General features: G+C 39.6%; 1 protein-coding gene across 1 annotated transcript; it reads right to left on the reverse strand.

Moving 5' to 3' along the window:
- Positions 1-141: 141 nt before the first annotated feature.
- On the reverse strand, positions 142-13882 carry dld (deltaD). The gene is given in 16 exon segments (XM_084734172.1): positions 142-2456; positions 3055-3144; positions 3724-3861; positions 3988-4177; positions 4503-4673; positions 4777-4967; positions 5248-5349; positions 5444-5587; positions 5678-5778; positions 6555-6624; positions 7178-7246; positions 7933-8012; positions 9311-9386; positions 11672-11708; positions 11710-11811; positions 13863-13882. Coding segments are annotated over 16 exon segments (1647 nt in total). The 3' UTR covers positions 142-2390.
- Between the last annotated feature and the right edge of the window lie 141 nt (positions 13883-14023).

Here is a 14023-nt window from a genome sequence, read left to right on the forward strand (position 1 = left end):
TTATAGTTACTGAGTGTGTGTTATGTTAAGATGTGAATGAGAAATATTTTGAACACATGGACAAACTTTTATCTTTAGATGTGGTCATTAAACTTTAAAGCACACTGTGGATTTCAGTAAATGTAAAATTACACACTGTAGTCTTATTTAACTGATACTGCATTTATTGGTTTAAATGGTGGAATAAGCATGAGCAGGCCAGAGCCAATCACAGTGCAGTAATCAGAGCAGGAAACAGCAACCATCAGCAGCACTCTTCTCCAAATCTGAATTCATGTTGGCCTTTAAAGGGTGAGTCAGTAGTAGAGCTAATAAACCCCGCCTCCCTCCATGTTAGCAGATGAGACATGGACCAAAATTAAACATCAAAGCACAAGTCAAATAATTTTTTCATAAAACTGGGTAACTTTTATCATGCCGATGAATTAATTTGGATTTAATCAGTTATTTAATGCTGACAGTGAGTCAGGCGGGTGTATAGTGTACACTGAGAAGAAGTGGAGACGCGACGTCCATCTTTATATACAGTCAGTAATGTGTCCTTGAGCGTGTGCGAGAGGAAACGGCTGCCCAGACAGAAACACAGCTCCACTAGAAGACTAAAGCTCCAGAGGGAACCTTTAAGTTGAAAAAGGCAAATGTTGTCTTTAATAAATAAGTCAGAAATCATAATTCTCACACAAGTGAACATAAACTTGAGTCAGACAGGAACATTTCGGCTAAAAAATAAAGTCAGTTTTTATTTTTGTGCATTTTGTATTCTTATTTTATTCCCTCAATGTAATTATTTGTGTCACCAAACTATTTCTCTCCTCTGCTGAGGATTTCTTACTTTTGTTTTCATCTTCTTGCTTTAAAGGACAAAAGTGTAGGACTAGAGGCATTTAACAGTGAGCAGATACCCCTCGCCTCACCCTTACATGTGTGAAGGGCCGTGACTTTTTCTAAAGCCAGTGTTGGTTTGTTCGTTCTGTGCGACTGCATCATCACGGCGGCCTCCATGGAGGAGGACCTGTGCCCTCTGTACATATAAACACCTCATTCTATAACAAGACACAACAATTCTCGTTTTCAGATGATTATACACCAATGAAAACACACTTGTGAATATCATATTCCATTTCTGGCCATTAATCCACCCTAAATCTGACAAACTGGACCTTTAATATCAACATAAACTTGAATTCTCTGGTGTGAGAAAGTCAAAGAACATTTCTGATAAATAAATTTTTTATGGTGCCTTATTTTGTCTCAATTCAATAATTTATAACTTTAAATTATCGCTGTCACTGTTTATCATTTTATATTTTCATTTTAATCTGCAGACTTGAAATAAAATGATTTACATCAAATCAAATATAATCCGAACTCAAGTTACACTTAACAGATTTTGCTCAGTTGTCATGACGACTTTAGCATCGCTTATGGAGACTGGACGGTAAGACTCCGGAAAAAGCGAGTAAGTAGACCTTGAAAACTATTTTATGTCTGACTTGTTGAGCTGCAGTCTTTGCCTGAGGGTTCCCACCTGAGTGGAACTTAATGGCTAAAAAAAAAACATTAAAAGTTCCAATATGTAGGATTTGTTGGAATTTATTGGCAGAAATGGAATATAATAGTCATACATATGTTTTCATTAGTGTTTAATCACCTGAAAATAAAAATCATTGTTACCTTAGAATGAGCCCTTTAAAGCCACAGAGGGTGTGAACTTCATGTTTCTACAGCAGCCAGGAACAGAAAAACTAAACACTGACTCAAACAGACTACAGCTAAATCCTACACACTGTGCCTTTAAATGAAGGGAAGAAATGAAGTAATTTGTCTAAACTTACACTGCAATGTCTCTGCCTCTAGATGTGCATTTCAGTTTCCAAACCAAACACACTGATAGTCCAGGTTTGACAGTTTGGACTCACAGAAAGCAACTTTAAGACTAGATTTAACCTCTCAAACTGTGAAACCTCGAGTCGCTATCGTTTCCTGCTCTCATTACATCATATTTGTGGTGCTGAATTCTTTTACACTGTAAAAAACAAACAAAAACACTTCCTTCTTCCTTTACAGGATAAACTGCAGCCCCCCCGAGCAAAAATAATATTTATATCTCTATGTACTGTGAATGAGTGAATAATATGCTCCTCTGGGAAGTTTTAAACTGTGTTAGGAGAGCAAAAAGACTGATCTGCAGTCAAGTGTTTCTTTAGCGCCCAAACCTCCTTTTATCATTTTATTGAGAACATTTAAATAACATTAGAACTAAATGTGGTACAGTTTGGATGTACACAGAGGATCCCAGCGGGTTGGATGAAGGTTTGTACGCAGACACACACGCGGCTTCCTGTTTCTCCTCTGTTATGTACACTGAAGGTGCGACAGCGGCTGGTAGATCAGAAGTTGATGGCTTTGCCGAAGGAGGCGGCCAGATTTGCTTCTCTGAAGGCCTCCGACACGGTCTGCAGGAGGAGGAGGAGGAGGAGGACAGGGTGGATGAAGAGAGGGATGAGAAGCAGAAAGAGATGAGAGAGAGGAATAAGGATGTGTCGGGTTGTGGTTCTCATGTATATGTGGTACATGCAAAAACTGCGTGACCACTTTTGTTTATTTATTTGATTTAGTTGATTTTCTTTGATTTCCAGGGTTTGATATTATCCCTAATAAAATACATGACAGTGACGTTATTTTATTTTTCATATGCACTGTGAAGAAACCCAGGTGGAACTTTTGTCACAGGAACAGATGCACTCTGGGTTCTCAGGTGGAACCTTCCACTCACACCTCAGTCACAGTCTGGACGGCAAACTGAGCGCTCCGTCTCTGCTGCTGCTGCACTTTATATGTATTTTACAGATTTTGATGCTGTGGTGCCACATTCAGGCAACCGTAACAAATATGCAAAAACTTTTGATTTTTCAAAACAAAAGGCTGTCTTCTTATTTCCCAGCCTGACAGATATGGATTCATGGGTGTGACTGATATTCTAACATACTTTGGTGTGTGTGTGTGTGTGTGTGTGTGTGTGTGTGTGTGTGTGTGTGTTGCAGCAGGACGTACAGGATGGGCATGACAGACTCTGGCGACGTCCTCACAGGAAGCACCATACTCCATAGCCAAAGCAGCTTCATTGATCATCTCTCCTGCCCCCTGCAGGGAAACACACAGACAACAACTCTTAACAAATTCTCTTTTCATCTTGAGCCACAATATTATCATGTCTCTGGTGATGTTTGTAGATCAGTCCAGCACTTTTATCCACAACATGAAACATGTCGCGAAGGACTGCAGGACAAGCACGCTCAAGTTAGCATGCTAACATGCTTATATTGCTAATATGCTACATGCTTGCATGTTCATACTAACATGGTAATTATTAGTAACAATACTGATTTTACTGTTATGGAAACTGTAGTTTATACCAACCTGCTAATCATCAGCAAGCTGCTCTGCTAGCTGTGAACATGCTAACATGAACTAGTCCTTCATTCCCCTTGGAGATTTTAAAGTTTTAGTATCTGATGTTTTGTTTATGATTCTTTTAACCATTTTTATATATGTTTGTTGTTGTTGTTAGTGTATTTCTGTTGTTTGGGAGTTTTCACTGATTCATCAGCCCACTTTGTATCTACAGCAGGCGGTTCGCTGCTGGTGATTCTCACTCTGAGTACAACTCATTCAGTTAGTCATGTGTGTTTTCTGTCTGATGTTTGGGATGAAAGCTCTTACTGATCCGAGGATGTGAGCTCCCAGCATCCTGTCTGTCTCCTTGTGGCTGAGGATCTTCACCATGCCGTCGGTGTCGGCGTTGGTCTTGGCTCGGCTGTTTGCTGCGAAGGGGAACTTGCCGACTTTGTATGGGACACCCTGAAGATGAGAGGAGCAGAGTCAGACTGGACTTTCAGGACCACAGACACCACAACATCTGCACAAATCACGTCACATCAGTTTAGGCTGAAGCCTGATGCAGCACGTTCAGTCTACTGTTCTCACCTCCTCTTTGACCTGCTCCTCTGTCTTGCCCACCCAGGCCACCTCAGGATGTGTGTAGATGACGGAGGGAACGCAGTTGTAGTCGATGTGCACGGCGCCGCCGGCCATGCCCTCCACGCAGATGATGCCCTCGTCCTCCGCCTTGTGGGCCAACATCGGCCCAGCGACCACGTCTCCGATCGCATAAATACTGAGGGGGAGAAAAATCAATGAAGCAATAAACAATTAAGCTTCTCAGTTTTCAGTTCCCCATGTCTTTTATGACAGTAACCTGAATATCTTTGTGTTGTGGACAAAACAAGACATTTGAGGATGTTACCTTGGGCTCTGGGAAGAAGCAATCACAATTTTTCCTAATTTTCTAGACCAAAAAACTAATCACCTAATCTGGAAAATGACTGTCAGAGTAAAATAATCATTTGTTGCAAGTGTATTTTTCAACTCAACCTAATTTGGTCACAAGCCCTTCAACTTCAAATTATGGTAACTGTCTCTCAACACAGCTGATAGTTTACCTGGGCACTTTGGTCTGGAAGCGGTTGTTGATGGGGATGCGGCCTCTGTTGTCCAGCTCGATGCCGACAGATTCCAGACCCAGGTTCTGGGTGAAAGGTCGTCTGCCGATACAGACCAGCAGCACGTCACACGTCAGAGTCTCGCTCTTCCCTCCGGCCGCAGCCTCCACTCTGAAGCACAAACAACCCCAACACAAACACGGTTACTTCTACAAGTCACGCCTCAAAAAAAGACTCCAAACAGGACCAGAAGACTCAGGACAGCTTCACTCACGCCACGTCGATCTTGCCGTCGGGCCTCTTGGTGGCTCCCATGACTTTGGTGCTGAGCTTGAACTTGACGCCCTGCTTCTGCAGGATGCGCTGGAAGTTCTTGGAGATCTCCATGTCGATGCCCATGCCGCCCACATGGCCCAGGAACTCCACCGCCGTGACTTTAGAGCCCAGACGCTGCCACACTGACCCCTGCAGGACGGGAGGGCAAAGGCTCATGAGACTTACAGACCTAAAAGCTGAGGCAGTGATACGGTGCTATTCGTTGTGAATGGAACTCAGCTATGCAGCCTGTTTAACTGCAAGTTCAAGTGCACAAATGTCCTGCGACCCAACGCGAGAAACATTAAGCCAAGAGCCAAAAAAAGTCATTTCAGTTTATCACGTCATTATCTTCATTACTGTAACCATGGTTTTAAGTTTGATAAAAACTGGGCTATTTCTACGATGATTGGACTGAAGTGAAGCTGACCAGCTCGACTCCGATGACTCCGGCTCCGATCACAATCAACTCCTCTGGAACTTTCTTCAGGGACAGAGCTCCTGTCGATGACACGACGGTCTCCTCATCGATCTAAAACAAACAAAAAAGAAAACATACAAGACTGTAAACATGTTTCAACACACAACTTGACATTTCAAGTTTCAAAAAGGCCTTAACTCCACACCTGGATGCCGGGGAAGGGCGTGACCTCAGAGCCGGTGGCGATGAGGATGTTCTTGGTGTTGATGACCTGTTCGCTGCCGTCTGCTACTGTGGCAGTCACCTGGTTCTTACCGGTCACCCTCCCAAAGCCGTTGACATGGGTCACCTGAGGGGAGTGATGTCACGCTGTTATCACCGGTTCAGCCTCTCGATAAAAACCATTTTAAAATTAAGCAGAGAGAGAAAGAGGCCTGACTTTGTTCTGTTTGAATAAATGTGCGATTCCTCCCGTCAGCGCTTTGACCGCCCCGCTCTTCTGAGCCATCATCTTCTCCAGGTTCAACGAGATGCCAGAAACTGAGAGAAAAAGAGACGGCAATCATTATTTTTATCCTGAAATATTCATAAAGAACTTTTGCTGAGTTACTAATGATCAGCTTTGTCTTTAAATTATTTAAAATAATAAAATAAAATGTTAATACCAATGTTCAGTTTCGAGGTCTAATGGAAAAATGCTATTGGCTCATAATCACGTCACAGTTATTTTTAGCCAGCAGCTCTGGAGGTCGCTCTGCTGGTTGGCGCCCTCAATGTTGCTGCCACAGTTTTTGCCCCAGGAGGCTGAAATTTGTCATGTTGGTTTGTGTGTTTGTGTTCATGTCAACTAGCAAATGAGGTGTAGTAATGGGAGTGGCTTGTAACAAAAAGGCGCTAGGATTGGGTGACTGGACGAATACAATGACACACGCTGCTCAGCAACACACTCTCATCCAGCGGTACAGGACAGCCCCCATTCAGCCAGACCATGAGCGCACAGAACTGGGTGAGGAGTGAGACGTAAACAGCCTGCAGAGTCACACTGTCTGCACTCTTTTCACACAGTGAATTAAGGATTTAATTCCACCAAACCAGAGCTGGACAGACAGGTTTGTCGGGTCTGAATGACGTGTAGGCAAATTTAAAATTATATTTAGCGCAGTTTCACTATCAGTATTACATAATAAAATACACATTTTGTTGGGTCTTAATAAGATCAAACTAAAGAGATTTCAACCTGAAAGTCTCTCTCAGTGCCTGAACTGACCCGCTGAGAAACACAAAATGTCCCTTTAAACTCCAGTGAAGTCTCTTACTTTCGATGCCTCTGTTTTCAAAGTCCTTGCCATGAGCCAAGTGGTACAAGTAGGAGTTGTTCAGCAGAGCCTGCACACACAAATTATCAATTACATTTTAACATTTATAAATCACACATTTCATGTAACTTGAGTTCATTTATGTGTTTGTTTTGTTTCACCTGGCTGAAAAATTTCCCTTTAACAGAACTTGCGCTAACTTATAAATTAATAATCAATTTTCCAGTTGAACTACGCGAACTTGTTCTCAGCCTTTCAGCTCGTCACCCCCAGTAGAGAACAAGTTCTCCTGATAATGAGAAATTCATCTCTGCAGGTTCGTGAACTCAGACTGACTGGACCCGTGTCTGTTTTTCACACCTTCCTGATATTTCACTTATAGAGGTATACGATATATGATGAATGACTAGAAACTAAGAAATATATAGTAATACCATGAAACCTTGACCAAGCTTAAACTCAACTATTGGCTGAGTCCTGCAGACATTTATCACATTGATGAAGATGAGATGCCCTCAATCACAGAAATAATCACAGTGTGAATGTTTTCCTGCTCAGTTCTCTCTTCCACTCCTCAAACTGCAGGTGCAACATTTTGATCAAGAAGTAAAGCAGTTTGTTACCTTTGAGGGGATGCAGCCGACATTCAGACAGGTCCCACCCAGGGTGGCATTTTTCTCAACACACACTGTCTGTCAAAGGAAAGAATGTGAATCAGAGACGTCCGCATTAATGTGTGTTTTCTGCACTTCAAGGAAGACCTGCATTATTCACTATAGCTATTAAAAAACTGAATTAGATGGGGCGGGTAATGTGTCCAAGCAGAGACAAAAAACAAATGTCACCATGTCCAATTTTTAAAAATGAAAAAGAGGTTGCTGAAATAAAAGCAGAGAGAGCAGACCAAACTTTTCCTGTATTTGTTGCTGCAGCTCTTCAGTGTCAGTGAATGTTTGAGTCGACAGTTTATGATGATTCAACTTGTTTGCTAATTGTTTCCAGCAGCCATGAAATACATCTTTACATCTTTTATTAATGAAAACCATGTCAAACAAGCACAAAGACATTTCTGCACTAATGAAACAGATTCATCGTGTTTTGATATTATATCCAGGATTCAGACGGATTTTTTTGAGTTAAATTCAAGCAATTTTAAAGAACTTTCAAGGAACCTAACCCAAGATTTTCCAGGACTTTATCATCATATCTTAATTGTTACTATAAATGCAACTGCACAGCACAGCAGAGAACTGACACTTTATTGTACCAACTGTTGACAGACCCTTTGATTGTACCGTGTGTTTTGCTCATGATTAACACTGTACCGAGTGCCTCAAAGCTTCTGAGTTTGATTCTTTAAAATCTGAAGGCAGCTTACCTTGAAGCCGAGCTGTGCAGCTTTGATGGCAGCGACGTAGCCGCCTGGACCGGAGCCCACCACCGTGATGTCTGCATCAACTGCAGAGAGGCAACACAGCAGCTTTTATCACGAGTTTATCACAGCAGCTCAGAGTAGAGAGATAAAACTCTGCAGAGATTTCAGACTGTAGAACATTAAAGTCAGTTTAAAGTGTAGGTTTAAAGATGCTGAGATTAAATTATATTTACAATTCAAACATGATTGGATGGGAATTTATTTCTAATTTTGGATAAGATGATTAATACTTATATTAAAGGATGAGCAGTATATCAAATGTTAGAGAAAAAGAGGTGTAGCCCTGGTGATCTCGGGATTAAAGCACCAAACATGAGCATCAACATCCTGATTCGTGCCCTTGTACTTTTGTGGCAAGTTATCCGAATTTAAGTTCTTTGTTCATTCAATAAATATAGTTTAATGAATGAATCACTGCAAACTGCAGTGCAAATGCTAACTTGTTTCTAGGGTTGCAAATTTTGCAAATTTTTCTTAACCAGTAGTTGAAAACCCTAACAATTAATTAATCATTAATAAGAGACAAAATGCATGTTTTCTTCTCATTCTGATTTTTTTTTTCCTGTTTTTTATTCAACAAATGCCTCAAACAGGCAAAACAATGTCAAATGAGGTGTGGTGAAGAATTAATGCCATTAAAGTCATACTCATAATTATGGATTAAGTCAGTTTTGTATTACATCTTTACATATATTTTAAACTCTTATGGTTGATTAATCATTAATATCCTTACATGTTTCTGACTGGTACACACACACAAACACACACACACACACACACACACTCACATTTTTCAAATTCAAACACTCGCAAATTTCAAAATAACATATGACATGTTCCATGACACCTAAACATAAGATTTTAATCGATAATAATGAGTTCCTCTACTGTCACAGAATATCCTCAGACACTGTATCTTTGTGTCCCAGGTGCTACTTGTTTTTGTCCCCAGGACAGAGAATTTATTCATACTGTTAAACTTTTACAACGTCACACTGAAACAGTGAACAGTGTATTCATTTTACATGTTTCAGTTTAATTTAGACAACTTGTTTAGACAAATCTATTTAGATCACAGCAGCATTACAATAATTAAATAAGTTTTAAGAGCCACAGGCTATAATAAGTGTTTTTCCCTGTACTTGACAAAATTAGTGAATACTACAGATCCTCCTAAATCTCTTATATGTGCCGTCTGTTTTTCTGAACATTTCTCGCAGGAGGTCCAATGTCTGCTCAACAACATCAACACATCTGGCTAAAGTTCATGAGCGATCGCGCCATGCATTAAGACTGATGATAAGATTTACAGTTATCTTACTTGCTGCTTTGTCAGCGTAGGTTCTGACGGACACAGCTGCAGCTCCGTGCAGTTTGCAGGGAAGGTGGTGGCTCCGCTGTGAGACAAACGAAAATGTAGTGAGAAAAAACATCCAACACAGCATCACAATCCAAAACTAAACACTCTATAAGAAATGGGTGAGCTAAAAGTAAGTAGCATGTGAAAATGTGTTCTCCCATACAGCCTGTCTTATTAAGAAAAAAACTGAATTATCTTTCACAAAATTTACAGAATTATCTGCCACATTTAAGGAGCTGGAGATGGTAAATGCTTGAGATTTTTCTTTCTTAAAAAAACTAATCAATCAATCGACTAATCGCTGCAGTTCTAATGACTTCAGAAACTGAAAGTAGAAAAGTCAAAGTTATCAAACCAGTTTCACCTCAAATATAGAGATCCTTGTTCGAGATGTGTTTTTTTTTTTTTTTTTAAACAAAGCACAAATACACATTTACAGAAACTCGACAACAGCCTGCTTGATTTTTGTTTTGTGCATTTCCTTCTCTAGAATTTCCTTGTTCTGACTCGTCACACTGAGGAAACTGTGTCAAAACCACAGAGAAATTAGACTGGGAGAAGATACAAAGGTTGTCAACACTGGAAGCACCACAGAAAAGCAAAAGTCAGACTTAATTTTTTTCCCCATTGCTACGGGTGCAATTTTTGGACTATGGATATGATATGGATTTTTTTCAGCCAACACAATAACCACTAACCACCTGCTTCTCATGGTCAATATCAATAAGATAACCAAAAATTTCCCATCTTTGTATTTTAAAAAGAAGTCAGACTGCAGCTAATGATCATTTACAACCCAAAGATATTCAGTTTACTGACATAAGAGTAAATAAAGCTGATTTTTTTCACATTTAATACGCTGGAAACAAAGAATTTTGACTTTTTTGTCTAAAAAATTACTCAAACCAATTAAATGATTAATTAATTGGTTTTGGCTGATTAATTGGTGATTGATAATTTCATATAACATGTCGTAAATGCACACCTAACGAATAACAGGCTATGATGTAGTAAGAAAAGATGGATGATTTAGCCGTCACAGCTTCATAGCTCTGAATGAACCAAATCTCACAGATATATTACAACAAAAATAAAGAAGAGTTCTGTCTCCTCAAAGGCTCATTTAGTTTTCATAGTTTAAGTACATCAAAACTTTTACTGATTATACAGTAAAGAAAACATACTTATGAATATTATATATAATTTCTCTCATTTTCTGCCAATAGATCACTGCAAATCTACCAAACTGGAACATTAAATGCTTTGAAAGAAAGACATTATTAGAACCCCTATTTCATGGCTAAAAATGAACTATCGGGATAGTAAATAAAAATATAAATTTCCCATTATCATTCTCAATGTTCATTGTGCATTCCTACTCTCTTTAGTTTTGTACATAAAAATACACAGCCCCCAGAGCAGGTTTGAGGTTCAGTGTCTGACTCAGAGGCCCTCAGCAGAGATGTTTAGCACTGTAGATAGTGAGGGTGAGTACATGAGGAATGAATTTTAATTTTTTGAGTGAACTATCCCTTTATAACCTCACCCCAAGATCTCTAACCCCCACATAGGCTGAAGGGGAGACAGAGACAAGACAGGAACCGGGCTGAATATGTGATCTAGAGACGTTAATAATGAGTATAGTTTGTCAAAGAGAGAAATATTTAAGAATAATTTGTCACTTGTGAGACGACAATCCGGAAGTTGTTCTGCCACTGACATCAGCCAGGGTTAAGTTAGGTTAGGTAACCACTGCTAACTACATTAGCATGCTTACATGGCTTGTAAGGAGAGAACTGTCAAACGTCAATTAACTACATCTATTAACTACATCTACTGTCTCTACCGTTAGCAGAAAACTTTAAAGTACACTAACATCCTGTAACTATATCTCAAAACCTTTCATTTCTACGCAGAATGGCTACTAATACTTTTGTCTATACTGTATTTTCCTGGGAAACATTGTGGAAACTTTCAACGACTAAAATTCTGATGTTATTCAACCACAAGTTTCTGGTGTAAAGTTTGGTTATGCCGAATTAAAAAGGGAACGTTATCAAACCGGGCAGTATATAACAAAGATGTTAAGCGACACATATTTTCGTAATTAATCGTAACAATTCTTAATTGCATGTTTTTCCAGTGGAGTCAGGCGTGACGATTTCACCGGAGCAGAGCTGTTAGCTGACCCGCTAGCCAGGCCCAAGCCGGGCCGCAAGGCTGAAAATACCAGTATCCACAGGACCAGCAGCCAGTCAGACCAGTAAGAGACCGTTCCAGACAACACACACCGGTTAGTGGGTTAATAAAATCCACCCTTACCGTGGCCAGAGAGCGGTACAACTGAGTCCAGCTCTGCATTTTGTCTGTGTCCCCTCACAGGATCTGTAACCTACAGCAGGCCGACCAGCCAAGGACTCCTGTCATTGCGCACGCGCAGTAAAACACCATTGAAAACACGCCTGTCCGTCGCATGTATATGACGTCACTGACTGAAAACTTAAAAACAAGAAAAATTAAACCATTAAAACAAACAAAAAGTTTCGATATATAAAAAAATATATTAAAAATATCTATAAAAATATCTATAAAAATATATGTAATTTTAATTTAGTCATAAAGGCCCAAAACATGTAAAAATGATGTCAATGTGACATCAACCTGAAACAGCCTGTCATCTATTCTGGACGAGCAGATTCATAAATATTGTAGAAAAATTAAGACATTCATAGTTAAAATGTACAAAGTTTTTCCCTCCTTCAAAGTTATATTTTTTTTTATTGTTTTATGCCTTCCCCTATAAATTAAGTTTTCTGATAGTACAACAAACAGTAGATAGACTCCAGTATTTCATACATCCCCTTGGGAAAATTCAGGGAACACGATTAAAAAATTTAGAAAACATTTTTAAAATAAAAGTTTTGAAATAAACAAAGTTTTGCCAACCTAGAATCGCTCATTAGAGGCCATAGCACCTAAACCATGGAGCTCTTTGCCTGCACTCTTACGGTCGGATGATTCTGTGGACTCATTTAAAAGAAAGACTGACATAGTGTGTCTTTTTCATTGCGTTTTCTTTTAATTTTTAAAAGTCCAGATGGTTTAACATTGTGATTCTGGATAGAAAGACATACTGATGTAGGAGCATGAACAGATATAAAAATAGACCCAATGTCAGATTTCACAATCCTGTCAATGGAGACATGAGAAACTGATATAATATCAATTCAAGAGTGTGTTTTATGAGTGTTGGAGTAAAAAGAAACATAATTTTGACAAGGGTTCATAAGTCTCCATATATCTGCTGGAGTGACTTCGTCCATCATCTGCATGAGCGCTTTGGATCGAACTCCCATATTGTGTGATTTGTGAACTGGGTATTTATCTTTAGTCGGGTCTAAAACACAGTTCCAGTCTCCTCTGATAACTGTTAGAGGGCAACAGTATTCACACAGCAGACTAGTTAGTTTAGTGAAGAGGCACACAGGAGCATTTGGGGCAACACACACATTTACAATAGGAATCTTTTCTACATATAAATAAACATGTAAAAATATATAAGAACCGTGTGGATCAACATCACAGATATCCACCTGAACAGGTAGGTTTTTATTTATCAGCACTGCCACAGTCCTGCTCTTACTATTGTAGGAGGCTGAATAGACTCGGCCGACCCAGTCTCTCTTAAATTTAATGAGCTCTGACTTGTTAAGACGGGTTTCTTCAACTGATGCAATGGAGACTCTCTCTTTTTTTCACAGATGACAGAATCTTTTTCCTCTTAATGGGACGGTGGGATCCATTTATATTCCATGAATCTACTTTAATTACTGCATTAAAGGTCCATGACCATTTTTTGCCTTCAAAAAGTCAAGTAATACATTTAACAAGATGTCTATATAATGTATGTAATTCCATAAACTGCTCTCCCTTTTCACACATACCAAACATAAAGAACACACACACACACAAACACACACACACACACACACACACACACACACACACACACACACACACACACACACACACACACACACACACACACATATTTTCCCTCCCCTCCTCTAAACAGTAAGAAGTTAAGTGAGGGTCCATCAACCAGCCTATGGACCTCATACCAACCTCACTGCTTCACTAACATCTAATGATGGGGTCTTAAGTCTGCCTGACATGATCTGAAGCCAACAATCGATCCAACTGACAGAAACTGGAACCAAAACTCAAGGTGGATCATTTCTCCATATTTCCATCTATATTTTAGCTCCTGCTTCTTTTTAACTGTCTGACTGTAACTTTGTGTGTGAAAATGTAAACAGGCTGCTTTCATCTGATTTCACACATTCAGAATAAATATATAGTTAACTCCTTCATTTTACCTCCGTCATATAGAGGCATCAGGATGAATGTCAGACTGTTTATAACCTGTTATAAACTCACTGCAGGAGCTTTAAGTCACCGCCTCTGCAAGTGACGTCACTACGTTCTTTAGCACAATCCAGGGGTGTCCAACCTGCGGCTCCGGAGCCACATGTGGCTCACAGACTGGTGAAAGTGAGGTGGAGCTCATTTTAACTGCTTATTAACACTGTTGGTTAGTTTGATGTAAACTAAAGCTTCATATTTGATAAACTGATGACATGTTTTGTTTTTAAAATATGAATGTGAAGAGTA

The sequence above is a fragment of the Lutjanus erythropterus genome, chromosome 13, assembly GCF_056507025.1.
Source record: "Lutjanus erythropterus isolate fLutEry1 chromosome 13, fLutEry1.hap2, whole genome shotgun sequence".
In the NCBI taxonomy this organism is placed as follows: Eukaryota; Metazoa; Chordata; class Actinopteri; order Lutjaniformes; family Lutjanidae; genus Lutjanus; species Lutjanus erythropterus.